Source organism: Propithecus coquereli, unplaced genomic scaffold, assembly GCF_000956105.1.
Source record: "Propithecus coquereli isolate 6110/MARCELLA unplaced genomic scaffold, Pcoq_1.0 Scaffold6, whole genome shotgun sequence".
In the NCBI taxonomy this organism is placed as follows: Eukaryota; Metazoa; Chordata; class Mammalia; order Primates; family Indriidae; genus Propithecus; species Propithecus coquereli.
In genome coordinates, this window is record NW_012151951.1 from 7,775,572 (window position 1) to 7,788,629 (window position 13,058).

Below are 13,058 nucleotides of genomic sequence, written 5' to 3' on the forward strand. Positions count from 1 at the left end.
AGCTAAATTTTTCTATATATATTTTTAGTTGTCAGATCATTTCTTTCTATTTTTTAGTAGAGACAGGGTCTCGCTCTTGTTCAGGCTGGTCTCAAACTCCTGACCTTGAGCGATCCACCTGCCTTGGCCTTCCAGAGCCCATTGACTTTTTTTAAAAGAAAGTACTGTGTAGGACCAGTATGAAGAGAGTGGGGCCCTTTACTGAGAAATTCAAAATGAGATTTGAATAAATAGAAAGATTGAGCTCTTTTTCTGTTGTTAATATTTTGAGTTGTACAGTGGAATGCACATCGCAAAGTGAAATTTTCAATGAGTTGTAATAAATGTATATACCTGTGTGACCATCACACTAATTAAAGATACAGAACATTTCTATCATTCTAATATAATTTCCCCATGTCTCCTATCCAGCCAATTTCCCCTTTTACCCCAGCTGATTCTTAGCACCATTGCTTAGTATTGCTAGTTCTAGGTCTTCATATAAATGGAGTCAGACAGTATACACCCTTGTGTCTGGCTTTGTGAGATACCATATTCTTCCATGATAAGGCTGAGTAACTTAAAAAATGAATTTTTCCCATATTAATACTAAGTTCACTAAATTTCATTAAAAAATTCAACCAGATTTGCCACTGTACACATGGGGATAACTTAAAAAAATTCAACTAGGATTATTTTTGAAATTTTACAAATTGATTCTCAGTTTTATCAGAATAAATAGATGAGAGTGATTGAGGAACTTAGAAAAGTAAGAATAAGGTGTTGGTGTGGTGGAACTTGCCCTGCCAGATGTTAAAATTTACTAAAATATCAACAAAAATAAAAGAATGTGGCAAGAAGATTAATTGAAGAAAACAACCAGAATTAAACCTACTCTATCCCCGCTTAACCTCACCCCATGGCGCTTGTCATATCACCATATCACTAACTTATGCAATAAAGGAAGTAATTTCTATGACCCATTGAAAGGAAATGAATTAGTAAGAGGTGTTGGGAAATTTTACTCTTTGGGGAAAAATCAGGATATAGTCATAGTTTAAGCTATTAATTCCAGATGGATTATTGAGTTGAAATGTGTAATGGGATGGTATGTGTAGTCATAACATAAGACGTGCAGAGAAAATGAAGGTCTTGAGTTTTGTCTTACTTAACCTGACAAATTATTGGCCATAACTATGCCCAATACAATCATCTAAGCTGTCTCTTTAGGTAATGCTCAGACTTTCTTATTTCTTCTTAATCCTACTCCACCCATCCACATTGTTTCCTTTTTTTTTGAGACAGAGTCTCACTCTGTTGCCCCAGGTAGAGTGCGAAGGCGCCATTATAGTCCACTGCAACTTCAAACTCCTGGCCTCAAGCCCCCTGCCTCGGCCTCCCGAGTAGCTGGGACTACCGGTGTGCAGCACCACCACACCCGGCTAGTTTTTTTCTATTTTTGGTAGAGATGGGATCTTGCTCTTGCTCAGGTTGATCTCGAACTGCTGACCTCAAGCGGTCCTCCTGCCTCGGCCTCCCATAGTGCTAGGATTGCAAGTGTGAGCCACCACGCCCAGCCCATTGTTTGCTATTTTCATAGATGGCATCTGGATATATTGAAGGTGAGAGGGATTTACTTGACCTGATAGTGACAGTAAAGGGATCATCGTATCTGCACAATTGTGACAGTGTCCTGGGTTCTTGCTCTTGGCAGCCATGGAGTGGTTTATCTGTCACCTTAGGTAATTTGGCCTTATCTGTTGCTATCTACTGCTGATACCAACAGACATACATACGGACACTGCAGCAGATGAACTTATGGTTTGTTCTTTTTCCAATTGGTAGGGGCCACGTGGCTTCTTTCTGCTCCAGCTGCCTTTACTCTGGTCTTACTGAGCTCTTGAGCCCTCTGAGACTGCCACAAGTTCTCTGTCGCCCTTGGCCTACAAGACACACTGTCATTATCCTCTGCTATTGCAGGATCACCCTACCCTGCCGTAAGGCCCTGTGGCAGGCGCATTAGCTCTAAACTCCATCTGTGACATGGGAACTGAGGGAGATTCAGGAGTGCAGATTATTTCAAGGGACAGATTTTCCCTCTTCCTTCTTTCTATCCACATCCTAATCTCTGCCAGTACAGACAGATGCCTTTTGTTGACTAAAGAGAGCTTATAGTGGAAAAAGTAAAAGAGAAAAGAATACTTAATAATTTTCAAATAACCCGTTATTAATAGCAATTAAAGAAATCATCAAGGAAAATATTGATAGAATTGACCTAGATGAAAACTATCCATTTAGAAAGTTAAAAATATTTAATTGAATCAGTACAACTGAAGATAATATTTATAGCAAATATAATTTATTAATCTGGTAAATATATAAAGAGTTGTACTTAACTGATTTTTAAAACAAACACCAAGTACATCTGCTACCACACAAAGAAATAACTGAATACAAGGGGGAAATTGCGGATAAGGGTTTGTGGTATCTTAATTCATGTTTAACACAGCACCAGGTTATATACGTATTGTGTTCACAGATAAGGTAAATTTTAAGAGTGTGTATGGTATGAAACAAAAGAATGAAAGGAAATGTGTTAAAACATTGGGTGTAGTTTTCTTTCAGCATTAGAGGTTATGGGGAATTTTGTGTTTTAATTTTTTAAAATCTCTATAACAAGCAGATTTTCTTTTATGGAGAGTGAAAAAAAGATACTTTTATTTGTTAAGTAAAAGACACTGGTCTCAAGGTTAATCCCCTAGTGATTGTTATTCATTTGGGTAGACATTGGATAAAGGATGCGTTTAGTTGTACTTAAGATATTTAATATATTAATACTTTTTCATTTTTATTTTTGTCTTTTAGGAAGCTATCATACAAATAATGAAAATGAGAAAGAAAATTAGTAATGCTCAACTGCAGACTGAACTAGTAGAAATTTTGAAAAACATGTTCTTGCCACAAAAGAAAATGATAAAAGAGCAAATAGAGTGGCTAATAGAGCACAAATACATCAGAAGAGATGAATCTGATATCAACACTTTCATATATATGGCATAATTTTGAACATCATCGACAATATTAAGAACCCAAATTTTGGAGTGCTTGGGCAGAAAGTTGTAACAGTTTGTGCTGGAGAAAGGTTTATTTGGACTTTGATTACATAAATATTAAAATCTCTGCCTTACCCTACAAAACAACTACATTTTGCCAATCACATTAGTTAGCATGATGGCATTCCCTTCATGTTGCGCACTCTCAACAGCATGCTGTTTTGTGGAGAAACTTGCATTCATGAAGAGCCCATTATGAACTTTTAAAAGTAAATTTGATTTATACCCACCAGGAGAAATATAGTTGGGAAGGGTGAGGGCGGGGTTCTTGTTGCTTTTTTTCTCTTTTTTCCTCTCTTAGAAAAATGTACTTGCACATGGAAGGATTTTCAGATATTCATGCACTGAAAAATGCTGTTATCTTTTGTTTTTAAAAAATGCAATTAAAACTAGAAATAGCACTGTTGGTTTCTTTTGATGAAAAAGAGTGAGCTGGTCAACACAACATTGGGAGAGGGCAGACGTCAGTGTGAAGAGAAGTATTTTAGAGTATCAAATTGTTTGTTCAAACACTGCTTCAGTATAATAACTGGATTTTAACAGTGGCCTAAAAATGGTATTAAATATTTCTAACTTACAAATGTTGGTTTTCTTTAAGCAGGAGACTGCTGTTTTATTTGTTTGTTGTTAAATGATGAGTTTTTTAAAAAATCTTACATGGCTGGACAGCTTGTTTTGAAAAAGTGAAGCTTATATTGTTGCTTCAATTGTTTAAAAAAATGTATGGAGATAGGTCATTGTGATTGCAGAGTCAAAGAGCAAAACAAACATATTAAGTGTGTTTGCTAACACACTTAATATTTATATACCTAATATTTATTATGCCATATCTAAATTTATTAAAAACAATGCAGAGATCTCCTGCTCTGATAGAGTGCAGTTATGTAACTGATCTCTTAATCTGTAGCGTTAGAACTATTTTGGTATTTTAAAGTCTCATGATTAGGGATTTATAGCCTCAGGTTTCTGGAAAGAAAGACATTTTCTTTTAAAAGGTAATAATTAAGTATCAGTCACCTAAGAGGAAGAGAAAAACCACAACATAAGACCTGAAAAGCATAAGCAAAATTGTTGCAATCTTAATGTGAGCAGTAAACTTGCCAAATATATGTACATATATATTTATATATTTTAAAAATAAACATTTTTAAAATGTTCAGAAGGCAACATTTACCATGTTCCTTTCAGTCAATCCAAAGTAGCAACTTATTAGTTGCTGGCAACTGAATAACCCAGAGTAGTGGAAATTTTAAGACTTGAAGACTTGAACAATTTAAAACAGAAAAATTTATTCCCCATTGGGAAAGAATGCCTCAACATGGATTTTTACTCATTGTGGTGCACATTTCAAATTTTCTTGCAAATTATTTTATATCTTGTTTGATGTTAAGTGATATTTTTAAAATATGGTTTTGAAGATAGTAGGAAATGGAGTACGGAAAGGCATACAGTATTATATGATAGCAGAGTGCTTTTAGGAGCATTTCATGGAACCTGTCACCAATCCCAAGAGGCTTTGTGAGCTGCCTGCCTGAAAGGAAGAAAAGTAAATTTAAAACATTTAAGGTTTTGCTGATTATAGTTAAATGCCTGTTCTGAAACTCGTAGGAAATTGGAATTTTGTGTATAATTTAAAATCTTATGCTTCATCTTTAAGGTAGCATATGTCAATTAGTAGACCAAGCAATATGCTTGTGATGAATTAAACTAAAATTAGTGCTCACTGTTTTCTCTAATTAGATGACTGCTAACAATGGATAAATTTGAAATTTAGAAGAAATAATTTCGTAGTAATAGTGGCCCTTATGTTTAACAAATACTTTGGTATTGGCATATTTGCTTGTCCCAATACAAGAATGCCAAAGGAGGAAACAATGGGAGGAAAAATTACAGGCCATTTTTTAAAATTTAGGATTTGTTGTTTTGAACCATAATTGTTCTCAGTACTTCTTGGGAATCTTTTTGGTCATTTAATTTAAGAATGAGAGCCATGATGTTTTGATTTATAAAGGCAAATTTAATGCAAAAGTGGGTAACACTAAATCCATAGAAAGTTTTCTATTAAATTTTATAAATTTTTTAATAGCTAATTATGTCCTAATTGTATTTTGGGGATTGAACAGCAGAAAATACTGTAAACTTACAGTTTTCATCACTTTTTTTGTTATATATACAAAAGTTTAACTACTTTTTGGTATTTATGGAAACCATTTAGTTGACAAGGTGCCTATATTATTGAATTTTCTTTAAATATTTTGACAATAGATTTGCTAATTTAAAAAAAAAAAGGAATGAAAAAAATCTTACCAGCAATTTGCTAAAGGTACAGAATCACAGTTAATATCCTTTATCAGGTCTCTTGTCTCCAGTGTGCACTTAAAATTAGTGCTATATGAGCAGGGATGGAACCTGACATAGTTAAGGGAAAAGAAAATCCCCACCCCAAAATATACACACATATATATATATATTTAATTTTTTTTATGAGTAGCATGGTAATAGGATGCTTCAGAGGTTAACTCAAGCTTTGAACATTGATCTAATTTAAAGATGGAAACATCTGGAAAACGTTAGCCTTTGTTGCCATCTCATTGCCAGATTAAGTAGACATGAAACAAAATTTACGAAATGAAAATATATAACAATTTTGATGCTTACGATGGGATAAATATTAGAACATTACTGCTCCAGTGATTTAATGAGGATCTTGAAATAAATTCTGAAGTCTTCCAATTTTTACATTTATTAGAGGGGTCCCTGAATTCTGTCAACTCATTTATTTAAGTCTCTTGCTCTTATTTTGTGCATAAATGTTAAGATTTCCAAAAATGAAATGTTAGTTTTATTTTTACTTTTTATTAAATTTAATACAAAATATGACCTGAGTAGTTAAATGGTATTTTGCATTATTTGCAGTAGGATGTCATTAGCCCTGCTCAGAGGGCAAATTTTAAAACTTCAATTTGGAGGAAAGATTTGCTAGTTTTACAGAAAGATTTGCTATCTTATACTCAAGCTGGTTTTTCTATTTTCATGTAAATGACTGGGATGCTGTCTTATAAATTCTTCCAAGGTCATGTTTGTGAAATAAACATTACATGAGAGCTTTCCTGTCATCTACATTATCTGTCGTCTGGAGTGTTGAACAAATTTGAGTTCCTAAGTTGTGATCTATCCTCATATGGTCTATACGATTTTGAATGTGTGCCACTACATACTGAGATGATAATGCTGTACAATTTTAAATGGTAGCAGTTTCTGTATGCAGTAGGCTGAAATATTTTGATGAACTGCTTAATTTTTGGATTTTATTTTTTAAGTTGTATAATTTATTTTCTTGCAAAATAAAAATGTAATATAAAAGCTTTCACCTATCCAGAAAATGTTGATGTTCTACTATAAAATGATTTCTGAGTTTAATTAAAATTTGTATAGCAGGTATATTTTTATATTTCAAGGTGAAATATTAATAGTAAATCACAGCCAGCCTTAGGAATCAGATGGTTAAAAGTAACCCACTTATGTTTTTTAGATTCTCAAATTCTAGTTCAAAATAAAGCAATCAGGAATGTAGCTTTTTGACTGATAGGATGTGGCTGTCATACCTGGAAGAGGTCAAAAATTTCAAACCTAAAACAGATAATGCATTCATCAGTTTAGATAGGCCATGTCATAACAAAATTTTGTATCAAATAAAAAATATGTAAAAGAAATTATTTCACATTTTGGATATATTTGAAAATTTGTGAAATACTTATTTCAAAACTAGTGATAGTTTAGTAGTAAGGTTATGAAGATGAACAGATATGCTCAGGTATACACAGTTACACATCAAATGAACAATTTAATATTAATAATCAAAAAACTGACTATAGAAAACTTGGGATTGCATACAGGGACTTAATTGCATAGAGGAACTATGTTTAAAAGAAATTTAAAGCCAGGCACTGTGGCTCACACCTGTGATCCCAGCACTTTGGGAGGCTGAGGCAGGAGGATCACTTGAGGCCAGGAGTTTGAGACTAGCCTGGGAAATATAGCAAGACCCCAAGATAACCGTTCTCTACAAAAATAAAGAAAAATTAGCTAGGCATGGTGGTATATGCCTATTGTCCTAGCTACTGGGGAGGCTGAGGGAGGAGGATCCCTTGAGCCCTGCAGTCTGAGGTTGATGCCACTGCCCTCTAGCTTGGGTGACAGAGCAAGACCCTGTCTCAAAAAAAAAAAAAAAAAGCCAGGCTCAGTAGCTCACGCCTGTAATCCTAGCACTCTGAGAGGCCAAGGCAGGAGGATCGTTTGAGCTCAGGAGTTCGAGACCAGCCTGAGCAAGAGCGAGACCCCATCTCTACTAATAATAGAAAGAAATTAGCTGGACAACTAAAAATATATAGAAAAAATTAGCTGGGCATGGTGGCGCATGCCTGTAGTCCCAGCTACTCAGGAGGCTGAGGCAGGAGGATTGCTTGAGCCCAGGAGTTTGAGGTTGCTGTGAGCTAGGCTGAGGCCACAGGCACTCTAGCCCGGGCAACGGAGTGAGACTCTGGCTCAAAAAAAAAAAAAACCCAAAACAGATTTACTGTTAAGTTTAAGCTTTAGGGCCCCCTTACTTGGCACAGGCCGCTTCCAAGGTCCTGGGAGGGGCTCTAGGAATTTCCTATTGTAATTTTATATTACTTTTCTTAAAGATCCCCTAAATATCAAGTTGGATCCAGCCCTGCTAAAACAATGCAAAAAAGAAACGTGTCTGGCACAAAGGAGGATTGAATGAATGAGAGCATGTGTACCTGAGAACAGTAGACTTCAATATTTTAAGTTTAAATGGGAAGACTTTATTTCCAATTCCCCATTCTAGGCTATACAATCAAATGGACTTTTTATGTCATTGAACTCCTGTTTTGAGCAGTGTACAATCTGGAGCAGAGGTGACGATTGAGGAATTCCAGACTTTCATGAACATCTGATTCTGATTAAAGCAAAAGATACGCATGTAAAGATGTAAACAATTCTGTGTATAAATTTCGAGGGTTCACGCACCCAAGGCAAATTCTTTAATAGTGAGGTCCTTAGAGTGAGTAAAGCAGGTATTAGCTTGCTCTGTGGATTGGTCATGGCCTGATGTCAAGAGTGCTGATCCAAACTTAGATCTGTTCTACTTCTTGTTTTTTTTTTTGAGACAGAGTCTCACTCTCAGCCTCTCGAGTAGCTGACACTACTGGTGTGTGCCACCATGCCTGGCTAATTTTTCTATTTTTGTAGAGACAGGGTCTTGCTCTTGCTCAGGCTGGTCTCAAACTCCTGGCCTCAAGCAATCCTCCTGCCTCAGCCTCCCAAAGTGCTGGGATTACAGGCGTGAGCCACTGTGCCAGGCCAGAGATGTAAGTTCTTGAGCTACACCCCAGACCTACTTAATCAGAACTTCTTCAGGTGAGGCCTGTCAATCTGAATTTTAACAAGCCCTCCGGGTGATGCTGATGCACACTCAAGTTTGAAAACCACTGGCCTACAAACATTAAAAACTCCCCTCGCCCATCTTGGTCGTGCTGTTTTCCCCCTCCCCTTCTAAACATCTTGGAATAATAGCCCACAATCTTACTGTCTCCATATCTACAACTCGGAACGCATGGGCTCATGTCTTCACTGCTTCTCTTGGTAAGGTCATCAGTGATCTCCCTCGTGCTTAATCAGGTCTTTTTCAATCTTACTTGATCTCCTTATAGCATTTGCACCTTGGACACTCCTAGTTACTGAATTTGTTTCATCCCTTGGCTTTGAAGACACTGTTCTCTCTGGTCCCACTCTTACCTCTTTTCACTTTCTCAGTCTGATTCTCTGGCTTTTCTGCCTGCACACCCCAGGATTTCATTTTATGACTCTTCACTCTTGCCAAGCTACACACTCTCCCTGGGTGATTTCATCTAGCCCTGGCTTTGACGTTACCTGCATGTTGATGCTCCAGACTGTCTCCAGTCCAGGCTTTCTCTCCTGAAATCAACGTGCATTTCCAGCTACTTCTTAAACCATCTCATTGTCTGTCACCTGCTCCATTTAACAAGGTTTGCGCCCTGGATGTAATTCTCTATTGTTCCCCTCCCCACACCACACTTGATTATACTTCTGTATTGTCTCTAGAAGCTGGCCTTTCCCTCTGCTTCTACTGTATTCACTGTAGGAGCCAGAACACTTCGTAGTATGATAACACCATCTGAGGCAGGTGAGGATACACCTTGCCTAGCTGATGGGTTGCTGCTTTGCCTACATTTTTGAAGTAGGCTATCTAAATGTACAGAATGGGAAGCAGTGATCAGTAATGTTATGTTTGCTTTAAATCTTTGGCATTTTTAGACCATTGACTTATCTCCATTTTTCTCTTAATTAAGCTTATGCCCCAATGCCTGAGGCCCAAGACACTGGAAGATGTGAATGAAGTCTTTCCCTTCAGCCTGTGGCTGAGCGAGTACTCCAAATCTAAAGCATAAACACAGGGAAAGGATTGTCATCATTTTTTCATTCCTCACACTTTCTAGTGCAGTTCCTTGCTCAGTTAGGGACCCGTTATTTGTAAAATTGAATCAATAAGCTTGGGAACCACTGTTGACCGGAACACATCATCTTCTAAGGATGAACAAACTTGTAACAAGCCCACAAGCATTCTCTGGGCAAGTAGGACTTCTGTCTTACACTTACTAAGAACTTCCTAAAATACCCTCTTACATCTTCAATAAATCACATGAAAGTTATTTGTAGAAACTCTACTATTGTGCATCTTCTGTTTTGTACTCATTTTCTTATTCAGATACATGGGTACACACATTGCCATATGCCTGCTACAGAAGCTCTGTTGACACTTTTGTACTCAATGAAGGAGACGTTTTACAGTTCTTGAGCTAGAAAACAAAAGGAAATGGCATATGCAGTTTGATGACCGTTAGGTTCCTAAGACTGTTGTAACAAAGTACACAAACTGGGTGGCTTAAACAACAGAAATGTATTGTTGCCCAATTCTAGAGGCTGTTGGGCCTAGAGGTCTAAAGTTATGGTGTCACCAGGGCCCTGCTGCTCCCTCTGAAGACTCCAGGGAAGTATCCTTCCTTGTGTCTTTCCAGCTTCTGGTGGTTGCCGGCAACCTTCAGCATTCCTTGGCTCCTTGCCGCAGGCTGCAATATCCACCGCCGTCTTCCCCTCGTCTTCTTACGAGGATGCCAGTCACATTGGATTTAGGGCCCAGCCCACTCCAGTATGCTCTCATCTCAACTAATTACATCTTTAAAGATGCTGTTTCCAAATAAGGTCACATTCTGATTTTGTGGGTGGATATAAATTTTGAGGGGGACATTTCGACCTACTACAGTCAACCCTCTAATCCCTAAAATTCATTCATCCCACATGCAAAATACATTCACCTCATCCCAACATCCTCAAAAGTCTTAACTTACTCCAGCATTAACTCTAAATTCAAAATTTCCAAATCTCATCATCTAAATCGTGTACATCAGGTATTGGTGAGAATCTGCATATGATCCATTCTGGGGCAAAATTGCAATCTGTGCACTTGTGAATCTAGAAAACAAGTTATCTGCTTCCAAGATACAATGGTGTGTGCTGTGGTTTGCATGTATCCCCTTCAAAATTCGTGCTGAAACTGAATCCCCATTGTGGTATTAAGAGGTGATTAGGCTGTGAGTGCTTTGCCCTCATGAATGGATTAGTGTCTTATAAAAGGGCTGGAGGGAACTAGTTTAGACTCCTTTGCCCCTCTGCTCGTTTAGTATGTAAGGACTGGCAGAACGATCCTCACCAGATACCTAATATTAGTGCCTTGATCTTGGAATTCCAACCTTCCAGAACTGTGAGAAATAAATTTCTATTATTTATAAATTACCCAGTCTCAGGTGTTCTGATAGAGCAACACAAATGGACTAAGACAGTGGGACAGGCATAGGATAGACATTTCCATTATGAAAGGCAGAATTTGCAAGCAATTAAAGGGGTGATGATTTCGTGCAGGTTTGAAAAACAGCCGGGAAAACTTCATTAGTTTTCGAGATGTAAATAGTTCTCTGGCTCCATCTAGCCTCTGGGCCCAAGGGGTGCAGTTGGCCCAGGCCTCCACCTGCAGCCCAGCCCCTGTGGCCTCTGCATGCCGGACTCTGTCCTGGGAGTCAGTCCTTCCTGCACTTTATTCTGTCTCTGTCCCTTTCCATCTAGGCTGGCAGCGTTTCTGCTGGTATACAGTTCTCAAAAATCTCGTCAATTTTCTGTGGCTACCAAGGGGATCCACGCCGTTGGGCATGAGTGTTCTCCACAGATCCTTCCTGGATAACCCCGTCTCTACTTCTGGCTTCTGCTGAGATGGTTGATTCAATCCGTAAGCCACACGCCTAATCTCTTTACAAATACCCAAACACACTTGGTGTGCTCTTCAGAGCATACCTTCTCATCCTTTGCAGTATAGTTAGGCTGAGAATTTTTCAAATCACCAAGTTCTGGTTCCTTTTGGCTTATCAGTTCTTACCTCAGTTTATCTGTTTTCTCTTGCAATTTAATATAAGCAAAAAGGAAAAGCCAAGCTTTGTCTTCAACACTTTGGAAATTTTCTCAGTTAAATATCCAGTTTCATTGCCTACAAGTTCTACTTTCCATCCAACACTGAACATAGTTCAGTCAGGTTTTCTACCACTTTATAACAATGATTACCTTGTTATAAAAATCTGTGCTTGTTTCCTAAGACTGCTGTAACAAATCACCACAAACTGGTGGCTTAAAACCACAGAAATGTATTCTCTCACAATTCTGGACGCTAGAAGCCCCAAATCCAGGTGTTGGCAGGGTTGGCTCCTTCTACAATTCTGAGGGGCAGTCTGTTCCATGTTTCTCTCCTAGCTTCTGGTAGTTGCCAGAAATCCTTAGTGTTTCTTCGCTTGTAAATGCATCGCTTTAATCTCTGCCTCCATCTCCATATGGTATTCTCACCTGTGTGTGTCCTCTTTTGTTATAAGTACACCAGTCATGGGATTTAGGGCCAACCCTAATCCAGTATGATCTCATCTTAACTTGATAACATCTGCAAAGCCCCTATTTCCAAATAAAGTCACATTCACAGGTACCAGATGTTAGAACTTTAACATATCATTGTTCAACCTGTACAATGAGTTATTTCAATAGTTTTAACTATGATGGAAGTTGCTTGTTATAGGAGAACTTAATTAGAAGTGCATATCATGGTTGGACACAGTGGCTCACGCTTGTGATCCTAGCATTTTGGGAGGCCAAGGCAGGAGGATCACTTGAGGCCAGGAGTTTGAGACCAGCAGGAGCAAGAGACAGACCCCACTTCTGCAAAAAATAAGAAAAATAAGAAAAATTAGCCAGGCATTGTGGTGCGTGCCTGTAGTCCCATAGTCCCAGCCACTTGAGAAGCTGAGGCAGGAGGATGGCATAAGCCCAAGAGTTTGAGGTTGCAGTGAGCTATGATGATGCCACTGCACTCTAGCCTGGGAGACAAAGCAAGATGCTGTCTCAAAAAAAAGAAAAAAAAAAGTGAATATCATCAAACATCTTTGTATTATGAATCTAATACCCCCCAATTTTTCTTAATTTCTCTGAAACTTTTATTTTCCAAATTTTTCATGCTGTGAAAATAATATTATAGTATTCCTAAAGTTAACTTGTAGAAAATCACTCTTGGGGCTTGTGGGCATTTATAGAAAGGAAGAGGTGTTTATTTTACCAAGTCTTGTAATGTACTTTGCAAGACAAGGCTCCGCTTACAGTTTTGCCACTAGACGGAGCTATCGGCTAGCTCTTGAGAAATGCAGTCGCCTCAGAATCCAAGATGAGCTCCTTTTTGAAAGATGTAGCTCTTTATTAATAAATCCGTATCCAGACACTATATTACCTATTGTGGCAGGAATGATACTCAAAAGCCACAAATTCAGACATGGAAAAAGTTTGTTTCTTTCTTAGTGA

At 37.9% G+C, this 13,058-nt stretch overlaps 1 protein-coding gene across 1 annotated transcript in view; it reads left to right on the plus strand.

Moving 5' to 3' along the window:
• CUL5 (cullin 5) overlaps positions 1-3,176 on the plus strand; it is a 159,083-nt gene extending 155,907 nt beyond the window's left edge. Inside the window, exon 15 of the mRNA XM_012659126.1 lies at positions 2,845-3,176. Within this exon, the coding sequence (XP_012514580.1) occupies positions 2,845-3,039 (195 nt within the window). The 3' untranslated portion in view covers positions 3,040-3,176. The remainder of the gene's footprint in view (positions 1-2,844) is intronic.
• Positions 3,177-13,058: the final 9,882 nt, after the last annotated feature.